The sequence below is a fragment of the Amia ocellicauda genome, chromosome 5 (genome assembly GCF_036373705.1).
Source record: "Amia ocellicauda isolate fAmiCal2 chromosome 5, fAmiCal2.hap1, whole genome shotgun sequence".
In the NCBI taxonomy this organism is placed as follows: Eukaryota; Metazoa; Chordata; class Actinopteri; order Amiiformes; family Amiidae; genus Amia; species Amia ocellicauda.
The window spans coordinates 20,286,608-20,301,596 of record NC_089854.1 but is presented as its reverse complement, the minus strand read 5'-3'; the positions used below and the strand labels follow the sequence as shown (position 1 = coordinate 20,301,596).

The 14,989-nt window shown below is 45.7% G+C and overlaps 1 protein-coding gene, 1 long non-coding RNA gene and 2 other non-coding genes across 5 annotated transcripts; 1 reads left to right on the top strand and 3 right to left on the bottom strand.

Annotated features, from left to right (window-relative positions):
* Positions 1-5,490: 5,490 nt before the first annotated feature.
* Positions 5,491-7,853, bottom strand: LOC136749724 (uncharacterized). The gene is made up of 5 exons (XR_010816784.1): positions 7,694-7,853; positions 7,285-7,365; positions 6,861-6,928; positions 6,440-6,499; positions 5,491-5,759 (listed from the first exon to the last, which is right to left on the bottom strand). It is a non-coding gene; the product is annotated as an uncharacterized LOC136749724 (long non-coding RNA).
* Positions 6,285-6,353, bottom strand: LOC136750666 (small nucleolar RNA R38). Its single transcript, XR_010816943.1, has one exon. It is a non-coding gene; the product is annotated as a small nucleolar RNA R38 (small nucleolar RNA).
* LOC136750629 (small nucleolar RNA SNORD49) lies at positions 6,584-6,656 on the bottom strand. Its single transcript, XR_010816921.1, has one exon. It is a non-coding gene; the product is annotated as a small nucleolar RNA SNORD49 (small nucleolar RNA).
* A 252-nt stretch (positions 7,854-8,105) lies between the features above and the next one.
* c5h17orf75 (chromosome 5 C17orf75 homolog) lies at positions 8,106-14,593 on the top strand. 2 transcript variants are annotated; one of them, XM_066704227.1, is made up of 10 exons: positions 8,106-8,459; positions 9,944-10,015; positions 10,409-10,534; positions 10,750-10,892; positions 11,181-11,236; positions 11,380-11,499; positions 11,929-11,993; positions 12,270-12,409; positions 12,660-12,763; positions 12,995-14,593. In XM_066704227.1, exons 1-10 carry the CDS (start codon positions 8,311-8,313, stop codon positions 13,199-13,201), a joined length of 1,182 nt encoding a protein of 393 aa, XP_066560324.1. In that variant the 5' UTR covers positions 8,106-8,310; the 3' UTR covers positions 13,202-14,593. The 2 variants fall into 2 exon arrangements, with proteins under 2 accessions (XP_066560324.1, XP_066560325.1); XM_066704228.1 differs by lacking the exon at positions 9,944-10,015 and having other exon boundaries at positions 8,107-8,459.
* Positions 14,594-14,989: the final 396 nt, after the last annotated feature.

Sequence of the window (14,989 nt, the reverse complement as noted above, 5' to 3'; positions counted from 1 at the left end):
CTGTCTTGACAGACGCTGCAATGGGTTGCAGTTTGATCTGCTCCGGCTCAAACAAGAGAAAGTAGCATCACTGCCATTATAGTCTCACAAACTCCTTCTCCACCCCCTCTTTATGTCCGAGATGGATTCCTCCTGTTCATCTCCCAGATTGGGCTTCACCTGGAAATACTCTGAATACATGAAGATATCTGAATACAGTTCAGTCCAGTACAATGTAACTCTTGTGGAAAAGAGAATAAAGAATAACAGACAGACAGGTTCTTGGAATAAGTCAAGGCTTTGATCATAGAGTCTGCTGCTTTATAAAGTCTGTACAGGTCAGTGTTTATCTGGACAGCTAAGCTGCTTACCAGGACAAGCACAACAAACACTGTTCTCTTTTGCAATATCCATTGTCGGGTCACAGGCCAGGGTTGATACCATAGGGGGTTGTCATCCAGAAGAAGGGGGTTGTTGGTCAAGCAGGGTTGTCATCCAGTCCAAGTGTCTTTAAGGCTTGGGAATCTGTGTGTCAGAGGTCTCTGTCAGGTAGGTGGCACGACTGCTGCCAAGAGAAGTGTTACACAGCGGGATCTGACTGGGGATGGGGTCTCTTCTGTCTTTAGTAGAGCTTTCAAGACCGTTGTACTGCGTTGGCAGAGGGGAGTCCCTCTGTGTCGGCTGAGATTACGCAAGTCTCACGACCAGTTTCCAGACCTGCTGTTGGCGCCCGTATCTCGTGGTTCAGTGTGTTCATGTGCAATGCAGAGATCCACTGTTGGGAGGGTTATTAAACCACCTAGCACATTGATTCAGTGCATGGCTTCATGTGACTTTCTTTAGCTGTGGGGTCTGGGGATAATGGTGTAGAAGGACTTGGACTTGGACTTGTTTTGTGTTTTTGTGCCTTTTATGTGGTATGGGTGGGTTGTGTTGCTGTGAGCGGATCTGTAATATATGTAAACCGCATATATTTCTTGAGTGTTGTGGGGATTAGCTACCCCTGCTTTTATCGATCCCTTCAGTGGGGTGTCTTTTGGATCAGAGTGCTTACAGTTACAGTCATTATAGTGATGGTTTCACTCTACTGTGATTATGCATCTTTCTGTCTTTTCCTTGAGGGTGTTTTTTCTTGTTTTTATTGGTCTGTTGTCATTTTGCCTATTGCCTGGTCAGAAATCTGTGAAAGTCAGTGGGGGTGAATGTGACGGGAAATGAGTGATGTGAGATTTCTGATTATGCAGTTGGCAGATTGATTGCCTGTTCTGGAAGTTTCACTGAATTAGTATGAATTGTGGGGAATAAATTATAAATTGGTAATGCATAATGCAGGAGAAGAATAAAAACAATTTTTCACATTGAATTGTGCAGTGCACAAAAAGTGCACAGGGGCCATTGCTCTCGGTTCCTGAAACTCCCAGAAGCAGGTCAGTTTTTGTTAAAGTATTGTTTATATTTTTTTTGCATTTACGTTGGTCAAAATGTACTTTTATTTAAAATCTTATTTTGCATTTGATTTTATTTACATACTGTGCTTGTATACATTGTTTTATAGCGCGGTTCTAGACATTTGGAGGCCCTATGCAAAATTTCCGTTGGAGGCCTCCCTCTTGAGTGGTGGACTGGTGTGGACGATGTGGGTCGGGGCTCCCTGCCTGGAATTCAAGCCACTCGCCTCCGGCGTTCCACTCCGCAGCGGTTCCAGCGCAGTGGAGTGTTAAGCTCTCTACTAACAGGCTGGGACTCCTACCACAGGAGGATTAACACTATACTACTTTTACCGAGGGGTTACGTCACTTTGTAACGATCTCATTATGACACGAATGAGCCCTGTTACACTCGCGTATAGGGATGTTACGGTTATGGAGGCCCTGTCTCCAAACCAGAGGCCCTAGGTCCTCTTTTCATCATCAATGTAATAGAGTAGGCTAATCCCTTGATTTGAAACCTAACTGAACCAACAGAATTAAGATTAGAAATGTAAAAGGCTTTAAAAAAGATTGCTCTTAGGATAAGGCCAAGCCAACATACGAAGGGTACATTTAAAACCAAATAACCTTGTAACTTTTAATTCTTTGCTTTGGGTTGTACGGGGGTGTGGGAGCTGCCATATTTGTTTGGGGATGCTGGGAGGTTGCAGGGGTCATCTTGGTGAGGGACAATATTGGGTTTCTCCTTACCATAATGTTGATAATAGAGCACACCTGTTTTCCATCACGGAAAGGGCTAGCTAATTTTTAATGTGGAAGGGGTTGTTGAAAATTGTTGAATTATTTGTATTGGTAATTGAACGAATAGTTGTTTATATATTGATACTGTCAGTAAATGTATTTCTTATGTATTGATTGTGCCAATGAAATGGATTTAGAATTGTATTTTCCTTTTTTTTTTATACATTTGTTGTTTCATTGGTTTGTTCTAGGGGAGGGGTTACATAGCTAAGGTATATAATTGGGTGGTGTGCTGGAGTGGAGGTCACTTGACAGAGCGCATATACACTCACCTAAAGGATTATTAGGAACACCATACTAATACTGTGTTTGACCCCCTTTCGCCTTCAGAACTGCCTTAATTCTACGTGGCATTGATTCAACAAGGTGCTGAAAGCATTCTTTAGAAATGTTGGCCCATATTGATAGGATAGCATCTTGCAGTTGATGGAGATTTGTGGGATGCACATCCAGGGCACGAAGCTCCCGTTCCACCACATCCCAAAGATGCTCTATTGGGTTGAGATCTGGTGACTGTGGGGGCCAGTTTAGTACAGTGAACTCATTGTCATGTTCAAGAAACCAATTTGAAATGATTCGACCTTTGTGACATGGTGCATTATCCTGCTGGAAGTAGCCATCAGAGGATGGGTACATGGTGGTCATAAAGGGATGGACATGGTCAGAAACAATGCTCAGGTAGGCCGTGGCATTTAAACGATGCCCAATTGGCACTAAGGGGCCTAAAGTGTGCCAAGAAAACATCCCCCACACCATTACACCACCACCACCAGCCTGCACAGTGGTAACAAGGCATGATGGATCCATGTTCTCATTCTGTTTACGCCGAATTCTGACTCTACCATCTGAATGTCTCAACAGAAATCGAGACTCATCAGACCAGGCAACATTTTTCCAGTCTTCAACTGTCCAATTTTGGTGAGCTTGTGCAAATTGTAGCCTCTTTTTCCTATTTGTAGTGGAGATGAGTGGTACCCGGTGGGGTCTTCTGCTGTTGTAGCCCATCCGCCTCAAGGTTGTACGTGTTGTGGCTTCACAAATGCTTTGCTGCATACCTCGGTTGTAACGAGTGGTTATTTCAGTCAAACTTGCTCTTCTATCAGCTTGAATCAATCGGCCCATTCTCCTCTGACCTCTAGCATCAACAAGGCATTTTGGCCCACAGGACTGCCACATACTGGATGTTTTTCCCTTTTCACACCATTCTTTGTAAACCCTAGAAATGGTTGTGCGTGAAAATCCCAGTAACTGAGCAGATTGTGAAATACTCAGACCGGCCCGTCTGGCACCAACAACCATGCCACGCTCAAAATTGCTTAAATCACCTTTCTTTCCCATTCAGACATTCAGTTTGGAGTTCAGGAGATTGTCTTGACCCGGACCACACCCCTAAATGCATTGAAGCAACTGCCATGTGATTGGTTGGTTAGATAATTGCATTAATGAGAAATTGAACAGGTGTTCCTAATAATCCTTTAGGTGAGTGTATGTTGAATGTATAAACAACTGCAATCCTGAGTCTGGGTAGATCTGTGGTGTTCAGTATCCTGCTATGGGAGTTTTTAATTTCTCGTTTGTTGGTTCTTTCCTGAATTTAGTTTTATTTTGAAAGCTCACAATATTTTTCGTGGGGGGTACTAAATGAGTCCAGGTCAAAAATAACAAACGTTTTAAATATCTAAATCTAATCTTGTTATTAAGGTGTTAATATACATATAACTATTGCTTTTCAAGTAAAGCAGAATTAAATGGATTTGGTTTTATTTATAATCAGGTCTGACTGCTGATCTTTCCTGCAAAGGCTACACAGCTTAGTTCTTGAGTTTTGGCTTTGAAGAGGAACGCTCCACAGTGCCTGTTGATTCTGGCAGTGTTGCATACATTTTGAGAAATTGCCACAGAGTATGAAACACATGGGAAAAGTAAATTTTCCTTAATGCATTGCAGTAGTTCTTGCACATTATTCTTGAGACAGGAATATGCAGAATAAAACCCTTTTCAGCTGTTAAGTGTTTCCTGTTCTTCAAAGCCATAGAACTGACATGACCTGAAGAGCTTCTTGGGTAGCATCTGTAGGCACACCTCTCCAAACTGAGGGACCGGTCAGCAGTGAAGAGATCTCAGAATTTGACCAGTGTGACTCACCTTTCCCTCAATCTTGTTAATTCATCATACTATCTAGGAAAGAGCAATACATCTTACCACAGTAATACTCTTCTAGGGATTGGCATGAATCTTCAGCTGAAGTAGAACTGTAGGCCTATTTGTACTCGGCAGAAACGTCTCGTTTTTTTGTTTGTCCAGGAATCTCGGTGGGAACTTCCATTTCTGCCACATTTGCCTTTTGTACAGCATTGTCAAACTACTTGAACTCTTCATCTGCTCTTAGTAACTACTCTTCTTCACTCCACCCACAATATAAATGGCTGCTACTTGTGATGCATTTGCTATAGAGAGGGGGAGGGGGAAAGAAAACCCTCCGGCCCACAGATGCAGCCTTCCAAAATGAGCACAAATTAAACACAAAAACCCATTGGTGATGGAGCCTTCATATGCAAAAATGTTTACTGCTAAAAAATGCTACATCAGGGTAGGGTCACCCATTTCAGTTTTTCTAAAGAATGTGAGGGGAAGACATTGAAATATATTTTTTGTCCCTACAGGAAAACTACAAGATAGAATTTCTCATGATTACTTACAATTCAATTCTGACATTCCATGGCTTTTTAAACCAGAATATTTGTCTCCTGAATAATTGTTTTTAATGCATTCTAGAAGTTGATACAATAAACTAGACTTATGACCACTGATTTCTTAAGCTACTGTATCTCTGATGGTGTCTTTGTATATAGTTTTTAACAACCCAATCCTTCAAGTTGTTAATGGGCCTGCAAATAAACAAAGCACATTACATATAGTGCAGCTCATTGAGAGGTTTATTTTACTGCACTTGACAAGTGTTTTGTTGCTTTTGGACCATTGTTTTTATCTGAGGTTCAATTAAAACGATCTTGTAAAACTTTTATACTTTTTAAAATAAATTGCAATAAAAGCATTTTTTGCTTTTTGTAAGCTATGAAATGTAAACTTGTTTACTGCTTAGTATAGTGTGATCCTTCTAGTTTGTACAGTTGACATGTATTACACAAATGTGGGAGGTTTCATTTTAAATGCTGCTAATACTATCAGTCTGGATAAGTAACATTGATTATTCAAACCTAAAAGCTGCCCCAACACAGACCCCCGTCATGGATTCACATCAGACAGTCTTACACACTAATATTTTCAAAATATTTTATTTTTCAAAATGTATTTCTCAGGCATGACATGAAAGCATTGAACCAAAGTGGGAGAAACAGAATACAAAACTCTGCCACATGGCAGTCCCTTTGGTCTGTACCACCCTGTCATCACCCCGCAGTGCGAGTGTAAAGGGGCCATGAATTGCTGCAGCTCCATGAAGGTACTGCGGTGTCGCCCCACCGGACTGTCCTTCACCACATTCCTCAGGTTCTTGATCTGCCTGTGGCCGCCTCGCCTGTCTGATGCCTGGGAAAGGGGAGGAAAGAAAAGGGAGTTCAGAGCAGAATGGCACCGGAGAGGACAGAGACGTACAGCAAGACATGGAGCCACAGCTCAGCAGCATCATATTATTTTAATCCTGTCCAAAGAAAGACGTTTCCCCAAATTCTGAGATTCATGTGAGGGAGGCACTGCTCTGGATCTCTCACAAAGTGCACTTATTATGAGATGTGCTTTTTCTAATTTAAATGCATGAAACTGCACATTTAGTTCAGTATTAGCAGGAATTTGGCTGGATGACAGGATGATGGGTTTGAATGTGGGATTGTTTCTGTTCGTAGGATCAACGCATATTGGATTAATCCACTCAGCAGAACCTCAAACACTGCCTTTCTCCTAGGGAAGCTCATCTATGAAACAGCTCATTGCAGGCTGGGAAGGGGATTACTGAATTCACTGCACACAAAACTATGAATATATATATATATTTTTTTGGAAATATAAATCCATGCCTGGAAAATGCAATTTCAAATTCCATGACCATGGGATCCATCAGGCCTCAGATTACCAAGAGTCCACAGCAATGTTCAGACAGGGATAACTTGAATCATCACAGGCTAACAACAGGCACTGCCACACTCAAGGGGTCAGAGCTTTCCACCTTTTCGCTTTTAAGCATAAACCGAACCACCACAGGTCCCACATACCTGCTCTGCACCTCCGCGAGTGAAGGACCAGCCCCAAGCACCAGCCACCAGCCTGCCACCCTGTGGTAAGAGGAGAAAGGGAAATTTGTTAGACACTGTGCCCCACAGCCCGGTCTGGAGCCTGTGCACGGGGGTCTGCACCGCTCTCAGAGCTGCTTGTAGCATCGTCAGTTCTCGCATCGGACGGCACTTCCTATTTAAGCTTATCATCATAGAGCGTCGCCCCAGACTACAGCCTGGCCTCCCTCAGCTGGGGACTGGAAGCATTAAATTACTGACCCACCACTACACCTCTGGGCCGATTTAATCCTAAATGCCAAATCAGGATGGTTTTTTTTTTATTTATTTATTTAAAAAAGCTTATAGTAAAGTGGGGGGAGTTGGTCAAATGACTTGGAGCATGTGGAGACCATGTGCTTACCATGCTTCTCCAGGCTGACCCTGAAACCCCCATCCTTCAGTCACATGATGACAGACCACGTCTCAGCACTGCAAACAAGAATAGTGAAGTCAGGTCAGTTGGCACTCAGACTTATTTACCCAAAAGATACATTATATATAGAATTGCTAAAAGCACTCAAACTGCAGACAGGGTCGATTAATACACAAGTCACACAGGGGACATGCACTGCTATTGGCGTTAGGCTATAGATGGGTTTCCATCCTTCACTCCAGTCTTATTGGCCGGGAGCTACTACTCTCATGCACACCACCATGACTGCACTGGAGCCTTCAGAGGGAAACGGTATCCTCACCACTGAGTTCAGACAGGGATAACTTTAGATCATCATCGGCTCGGATCGTTAGATAACAGAAATCGTTCATGCTGGTTAAAGGAACATTACCATTGTGCGAGGATTGCGTCGTCGGGAGGGTGTGCAAAATGGCCTCCCGCCACGGGCCATGCCTTTCCACGGCTCAGCTACCTACAAAGATAATAAAAGTGAAAATAAAATAAATGAAAGGGCAGTGTCCCCCTGTGCTGTCGTGCAGTGAGGCAGTGAGGGAGCGGCCCACGTGACCCGTCGGACCCGGACCCGTGGCCACGTGCGCTCCGAACACGTGCCCCGTCCGGACTGAAACGGGCCCAACTGGACGAGCTTCTCACCCCCCGCCCATTCACTGATCAACTGCCTCACTCGATGAAAACTGCATTGCACTGTAAACTATACAGCCCCCCCACCGAGTGCATACACGAGGAAGTCAAAGGCTTTAGTATCAACTAAGGCGAGAGAGAAAAACTGATTTACTTACATCACAAGTCTGTATTTAGACCGAGGCGTGTTGGTGCAGTATAACCCCATTCGGGTTTAACAAGGACACGCGTCCCGGCGCCCATTTCCAACACACACCCATCTCCTCCGCGTCCGCCTGCAGAATGAGGCCGAGCCCGGGCAGCGGCGGGATACGACTCCGCTCATACGTCACCATATTCAACGCCCACTGAGGCGACCTCGCTTCGGCCCTCTTCGGGCGCATTCGTGCATTTCCGCCGCAGTCCCTAAACACTGTATAATTATTCTATTTTATTTCTTCGCATACTCCCGTGCACGTAGCAGTCAGATGCCTTATTTCCTAAATAGTGATTGTAAAAATAAAAGATAAATAAAAAGGTTATGGCTAAACACGATTAAATCACACATGCGCAGTCACGTTCGGTCATTTCTTGGACTGCCACTCGGGCCAAGTCTCGGAAACACACGAAAGCTTCCGACGAACGCCGAAACGAGGAAGCCATATTGCCATACAGTGGTGGTGCGAAATGCCGTTCGTCTCCTGAAGCCGGACGCTCACGTCACTGTTTATCCTGCCCAGACAGCCATCCGTCAGCTGTGAAAGTCGTGCAGAGTTAAAGCATCTATAAAACGACCATGTTCACGTCGCAGACCTCGTTTCAGGACTCCATAGACGGCGATGACAAGGACGCGGAGCTGGACAGCGAGGAGATCCTGGGATCCGGGCAGAAGTCGGCGCAGAGTCTGACCTGCTACTATGCGCTGTATTTCTACCAGAGCACCAGGTACATCGCCCGGGCAGGTAGCTGGCACGTCAGCAGGGCTCCAGATCCTTAAACTCTGCGTGTCAATTGCTTTAATCTCCAATTGGATTAATTAATACTGTTTATTGGGTTGAGTATTTTACATTACGTAAATAAAAACAATTCCATTTTTAATACTTATGATTAAAATCATTTAAAATATCAGTTCTTAAAATCACTTAAAATTTTTAAAATCTTTGTGATTTAAAAAAAAAAAAAAACTAAAACAATTAACTTTAAAATAAACGTGCTCAAATCAACAAAACAAAACGTGATAAAAGCAAAAACTGCACACCAACAAAAGGGTCAAATACATTGAAAATAACTGAAAATGCATTAAACAAAATAAAGAAACAATTAAAAAGGAAAAAATAAAAAACAAACAAAAAAAGTCTAATGCATTTTAAATTAAACCCAAAACGGTAAATGTATTTGACAACAAAATATAACAAAACTATACCAAAAAAACCCTGAACAATGTGATTTAAAAACAACTAAATCTTTAAAAACAATTAAGATTCGTTTTTAAAATCAATCGTCCATAAATCTTTAAAAGATCTTGGACTCGGGCTCCAGCAGGGGGAACTGACCGTCCCCGGAGGTGGGTCCCATCACGGGATCCTGAGCTCCCCCAGATCTTGTATGCGCCAGTTCTTGTAGGCTTCCTCCTTGCCCCTCTGATGGACCTCCAGATTGACATAGTCGATTAATTAATCACGATTACAGCACCAGTAGAATTGGGTTGTCCTGTATTAATGTTATTATTGGCAAGCATTGTGGAGCAGCGGTCTGCACTGCTGGGAGGGGGCGCGGTTTCAGGTTCAGGTGCTGCAGTACCCTTCAGGAAGGTACTTTACCCAGAATGCTCCAGTGCAGACCCAGCTGAATAAATTGATTATCAGATGTGAAAAATAATGTGATATATTGTAACAATTGTGAGTCTGCTAGGAAAAATATATAATACTTATTATTACCAGGGTTTTATTTGTAAACAGAGGCATCAGATACTTGCAGTTTACATGTAGGGATCGAAGTATTTAGTTTGAACAGTTTTAATGTCATTTGGATGCTTCCAGTGTGAAAAACCCTGGCAATAAGCATTATTCTGTGATCACCATCTTTGTGCAGAAATAATAAACATTACAGCTGATTGAAACTGTATGGGCAACAGAAACATGGAAGCTGACTGTTATTATCATAGTATTATTAGGAATGAAGGAGAACTTCCTTGACTTAAAATAATCATCATCATCTGCATTTGAAGTGTGTGGGAGGTTGCTGTGTTTGTAGGTGAAGTGTTTGTGTTGGTTCTGGGGTTGGACTACTGCCACACCAGCACACAGTCCTGCACGGTGAGTTTGCACTACGGTGAGTTTGCAGCAGCTCGCTGGTGGCTGGCCGGGCGACCCTGCGGTCCGACACACATTGAGCGAGAGTCACTAACCAGGCTCGGGCGTGTTCTCTAGGTCACCAGAGCCAGAAGACAGTCAGGCTAGGAGCCACAGACGAACAGACTCCGCAAGTCATGACGACTTTAGGTAAACGAACCAAAACACCACCTTCGTAGCCGCCTGTCATAGCTGTGTGTGTGGGTGCTGTGCGCCGTGCTCGGTTAGTGCGTGTGCCTCAGGTGCTTAACTGAATGATTGGTTCAATTAGGGTGACTAAATCAATCAGGCGATTTATATTCCATCATGCCTGTTAAATGTAGTAATAGTAGTAGTAGTAGTAGTAGTAGTAGTAGTAGTAGTAGTAGTATTGCATTGCACAAAGGTAAGTGTGTCGTCCCCACAGTGCAGTTCTGAAGGAGCGGGCGCCCTGTGGAGACAGGAAATGGGCCGGACTGTCATGTGGTGCTGTGGGCGTGCGGTGTGACAGGGGGGGTTGTGTGTGAGGACGGAGGGTAACCTGTGCTGTTGTCTCCGCTGCAGCCTCTCCCTGGTGGACAGCAGCCTGCCCCCGGAGGCCGAGCCTGAGCTGCGCGGCTACATCTCACGGCGCCTCAGCAAGGGGGCGCTGCTGGGGGGCATGGGCAACATCGCCACCGTGGAGCTGAGGTACGGCGACACTGCAGCCCCCGCACTCTCTGACACACCTTGCCTCACACAGACACACACTCGCACTCACAGACACACTCCCAATTCTCCACTAGAGAACCTGTTTGTAAAGGCTTGTCCAACAAGAAAGCACAGACCTGTACAAACGCACACAGATGCACTGTGGCGCTGGTGCGAACCCAGTCAGGACCAGCTGCTGTGCTCTTCTGTTCCAGTGTCCACGAGCCAGCGCTGGGCTGCTATTGCTGCCTGCTGGAGACGGACAGACAGGGGGACCGACAGGCGGAGGAGGAGGAGGGAGGCAATGCGAACTACGTTGTGTGCTTCCTCGGGGGATCGGAGAAGGGCCTCAATCTATATCCTTTACAGTGGGGGGAGGGGAGGAATGGTGCAACTGCCACCTGCAACATAACTCCCAAACTACAACACACGACAGGCGGTGGCGCTAAACACTGGGCCGTGAAGCGAGATAATAAAATATAAGGTTCTTCAGCCAGAGAAACCCCAAAACTAAAATCACTACTTAAAAAATCTGGCCTCGTCAGACTCTGCGGATGAGTTTATCAGCTCATGTGACACTCAGGAGTCTTGGTGCAGTGCTGGGGTGTGTGTGCATTGCTGTTGTCTTCCTTACAGAGACCCACATTCAGACTGGAGCTGGACAAGTATGTTCAGGGCCTGCAGAGCTGGCTGTGCCCAGAGGTAAGACTGATACCGTCCGAACCGAGCCCTGTGTCTCTGTAGCCAGTGTGACGCTAGAGTATATCTGGGAGCACTGTCTGTAGTGCAGTTGGATGTGTTTGTGAGTGTCGCCCCAGTACCCCGGTGTCGTCTCTGTCCTGCAGGTGTCAGGGCTGGAGGGCGCAGTGGGGCCGTACCTCAGTGGCTGGTACGAGGACTCGGTCATGCACATCCAGAGAGTGGTGCAGCTGGTCCAGGACAACGTCTGCTTCCTGCTGCACGCGGTGGGTACGGCACAGCTGGCCTGGGAGCCCAGATACACACACACACACACACACACACACACACTCACACACACAGGCACACACACACAGACGGCATTCGGACAGTTCTCCACATCAGTGCAGGTGTAGTGTGCCAGAGGTTTTCGATGTGAGGTTGTGTGTGTTCTCTGTGTGGAGCTGGACCTGGTATCGTAAGGGGAAGCCACCACACGGGGGCGCTGTGACCCCACATGGAAGCAAGAATAAATAGACTTAATAAACAAATACAGCAACAGTCAGACGCAGTGACTGTAGACCGACGTGTCATCCGTGTTTGTTCCTGCACTCATTCACAAACACTCTCCCTTTCTCACACACACAGACACATTCACTCACTTACACACACACACACTCACTCATGTCAACCTCTGTGCTGTCCTTCTCTCCAAGGCCTTGAGCAACACACACATGGACATCACCGGAGCGGACGAGCGGACCAGGACGGACATCTGCAGGTTAGTGAATGCGCTGCTTGCCGAAAAGACGAAGCTCAAGCCAGCGAGTGCGAAACAGCCGGCACTAAATAAATACATCTATATCTATATATCTGGCTCTCTTTCTCAAAAATAGCAATATTACGATGGAAAGAAAGTAAGAAGGGAGGAGTGGAGAACCACAAATCTAATAAAACAATTGTTTTTTAAGAAGCAAAAGCGAGAATAAAGAGTAAAAATGAGGACAGAAGAAAGACTGGCAGAGGCCTGACCCTTGCCTGACCTGTGTGTGTGTAGGTTTGTGAAGGCGGCCAGTCTGCAGGGTCTGGTGCAGGAGGAGTCCACCGCCGCCTCGCTGTGCACTGCACTCTCCGAGGATGGCGCCCGTTACCTGCTGATCGACTGCTCCGAGCCCAGCCCCCGCTTCACCAACGCAGGTCCTGCACCCCCCACACAGCCAGCCTGGCTACAGCACTGCAGCACAGTACAGCACAGTATAGCACACTGCAGTAAAGTACAGCACACAACAGCCCAGTATACACTGCTACTTTGACACCTTTGTCCAGTCAGTTGTCCATAGGAGAGTTCAGTCAGAGAGGCAGGGGTGTCAGTGGAGGTGTCTTTGCATTGCCAGGCACCCACCCCCAGGTCTGACCAGTTTTTTTTCCCATCCCCGTCTCCCCGCAGTCAGTAACCGCTTCTGCGACGGCTGGGTCCCAGCCTTCCTCAACGCGGCCGAGGGGGGCAACCCCTTCCTGCTCCGGCAGATACTGGAGAACTTCAAACTGAAGGTGCGCCGATCTTACTTCCTAAACTGACCGATTCATTGATTAGGAAAAGGCTTGTAAAATGAGCCAAGAAAGACAAAGCAGAAGTACGCAGAACACTGGAATGGGAAAAGAAAATGTATACGTATATAGATTCTTATTTGCGTAAGTATTTGTAGTAAGGGTCACCAGTTGATTCCCTTCCTCTCCTCCTCTCTCCTCCCTATCCCCCTCTGTCTGCCCTCTCTTCCTCAGGCCATACAGGACATGAACAATCTGAAGCGTTTCATCGGCCAGGCGGAGATGAGCCACTATGCCCTGTTCCGCTGCGCCGTGTTCCTGCGCAGCTGCGGCAACGGAGACGTGCTCCTGCAGAATGCCCGGGCGGAGCACAGCGGCCAGCCCCAGGGGGCCAGCATCGTCCGCGTGCTGGAGGAGTTCCTGAGCGAGCCGGGCGACTGAGGGGGAGGGAGCAGGGTGGGGGAGGGGAGAGAGAGTGGGATGAAGGGGAGACAGTAAAGGAGAGGGAGGGAGAGGGGGAGGAAGGAGACGATTCATCCGAGTCCACACTGAGAAACTTTATCGTATCGCAAACACTACTGTAATGTGCGTTACCTCTAATGCAACAAAGCTACAGAAAGCAGCCGCTGATGTGGATTATTTGTTGGCGTTGTCGCAGGCAGTGTTCAGTAGCTAACCCAGCGCACCGTGCGTTAAGGGTGGCCTGTCACACCTTTACACCCCTCGCCCTGGACTGAGCTGTTTATCTAGCCTGGCTAATCGGGCCACTTAGTTTACAGAGAAAAAGAAAATCTGTTTGGTAAAATATATGGATGAGGCATTTACTAACTTAATCTCTTCCTGAAGCATTGTGGGGGTGTGTGTGGGTGTGTGTAGGCGTGTGTGGGTGTGAGCACATGCTTCTCCAGTTGGACTGACCATTATCCATGATCAGACTCTATTAACATTTTAAGAAACTTGGCCCTAAGCTGAGCGTAGTGCTGTGTTGTGTAGCAAATATCTACAGTACTCCTGAGTTGTAACACTAAGTTATTGAGTTGTCGTCACTGGGTTATAGAAAGCTCCCCAGACAAGCCCTTCGCACCCCGATACGCGTCTCTGTCGGCTGCTGCCTTCCTCTGCACAATAATAAGCTGTTGTCTTCACCAACGAAAGGGTGTCTTAATAAGCTCATCTTGAAAGACATAAATGAAGCGACCTGAGACCAGCTTTTTTTTGCAAATTATGCTAAACAAGAGGAAGTGGAGAGTCCAGAGCAGGAGATGGAGGTGAAGAATTTGTATTTTGTTATTTAATACTAAAAAAGTTTAATTTGTGACCTGACTCAGGGTGGTGCAAAAGTCCAGCCCTGTAGAAACTCTAATAAGAAATAATATATTTTGTTAACACTAGATTGTGTGGCCCAATTTAATATGAAATAGATATTCAATTGATAATCAATTAGCATTCCACTAATTAATTAAACTTCAGTAGAATGTGCTGACCAACCAACTGTATAGAGTTCTCTGACTGCATTGGGTTTTCAGCCTGTGTGTCTATAACTGACGATGTCGGCTTGTTATTTATTGATGTCACATATTCCACAAACTACGTGTTGTCGCACCACACAATGATACAATGAGAACTAATTTTCTCATAATTTAATGTTTACGGCATTTCTCATCTGCTGATGTGATGTTTATGTGCTTTTATTTTTAATGGAAATGTCACCATGTTTTGGAAAATACAAATTGTCCGTAAATGAGGCTTTTGCTGGGAGCGGATGTTTCGAGATGCGCACAAGTATCGAGTCTTGGATCACGTACAATAATAAAGGTCTTGATTCGTGCCTCAGATCTGGAGTCCTCATTACGACACATTAAGACCTGGTTGTCTTTTCACTGTCTTGCCCCAGTCTGGCACGAAAGAGAAGCGACCGTGTCTGAGCCGGGCTGGACTCCCGTCCTGCAGGGGAGAGAGATGCGCAGTAGCTCTTATTGCAGAATAAAAATCAATTTTATTTTCACTGTCTCAGCATTTGGAGAGAAATAAATCTCGTACAGAGCACCGTCATTAATGCGCCTCTCGCTCTGACTGTTGCTCTGGGGGGGGGACACACTATAGCTGTCCTCTTCATCAGAGCTAATGCATTTTTCATTATATATAGATTTTATTCCCCATGTTGGGGGTTAATTGCAGCCACTGCCTCTATAATTTAAGAGCTTTGGAGGCCAGTCCCCCACTGGCTGC

Bases quoted from the DNA above. Each gene is read 5' to 3' on its own strand.
- c5h17orf75 (XM_066704227.1), top strand. From the start codon at position 8,311: ATGTTCACGTCGCAGACCTCGTTTCAGGACTCCATAGACGGCGATGAC. The intron at 8,460-9,943 runs GTACATCGCCCG...CGTGTTCTCTAG, and splicing joins TATTTCTACCAGAGCACCAG to GTCACCAGAGCCAGAAGACA. The intron at 10,893-11,180 runs ATCCTTTACAGT...AGAGACCCACAT, and splicing joins GGAGAAGGGCCTCAATCTAT to TCAGACTGGAGCTGGACAAG.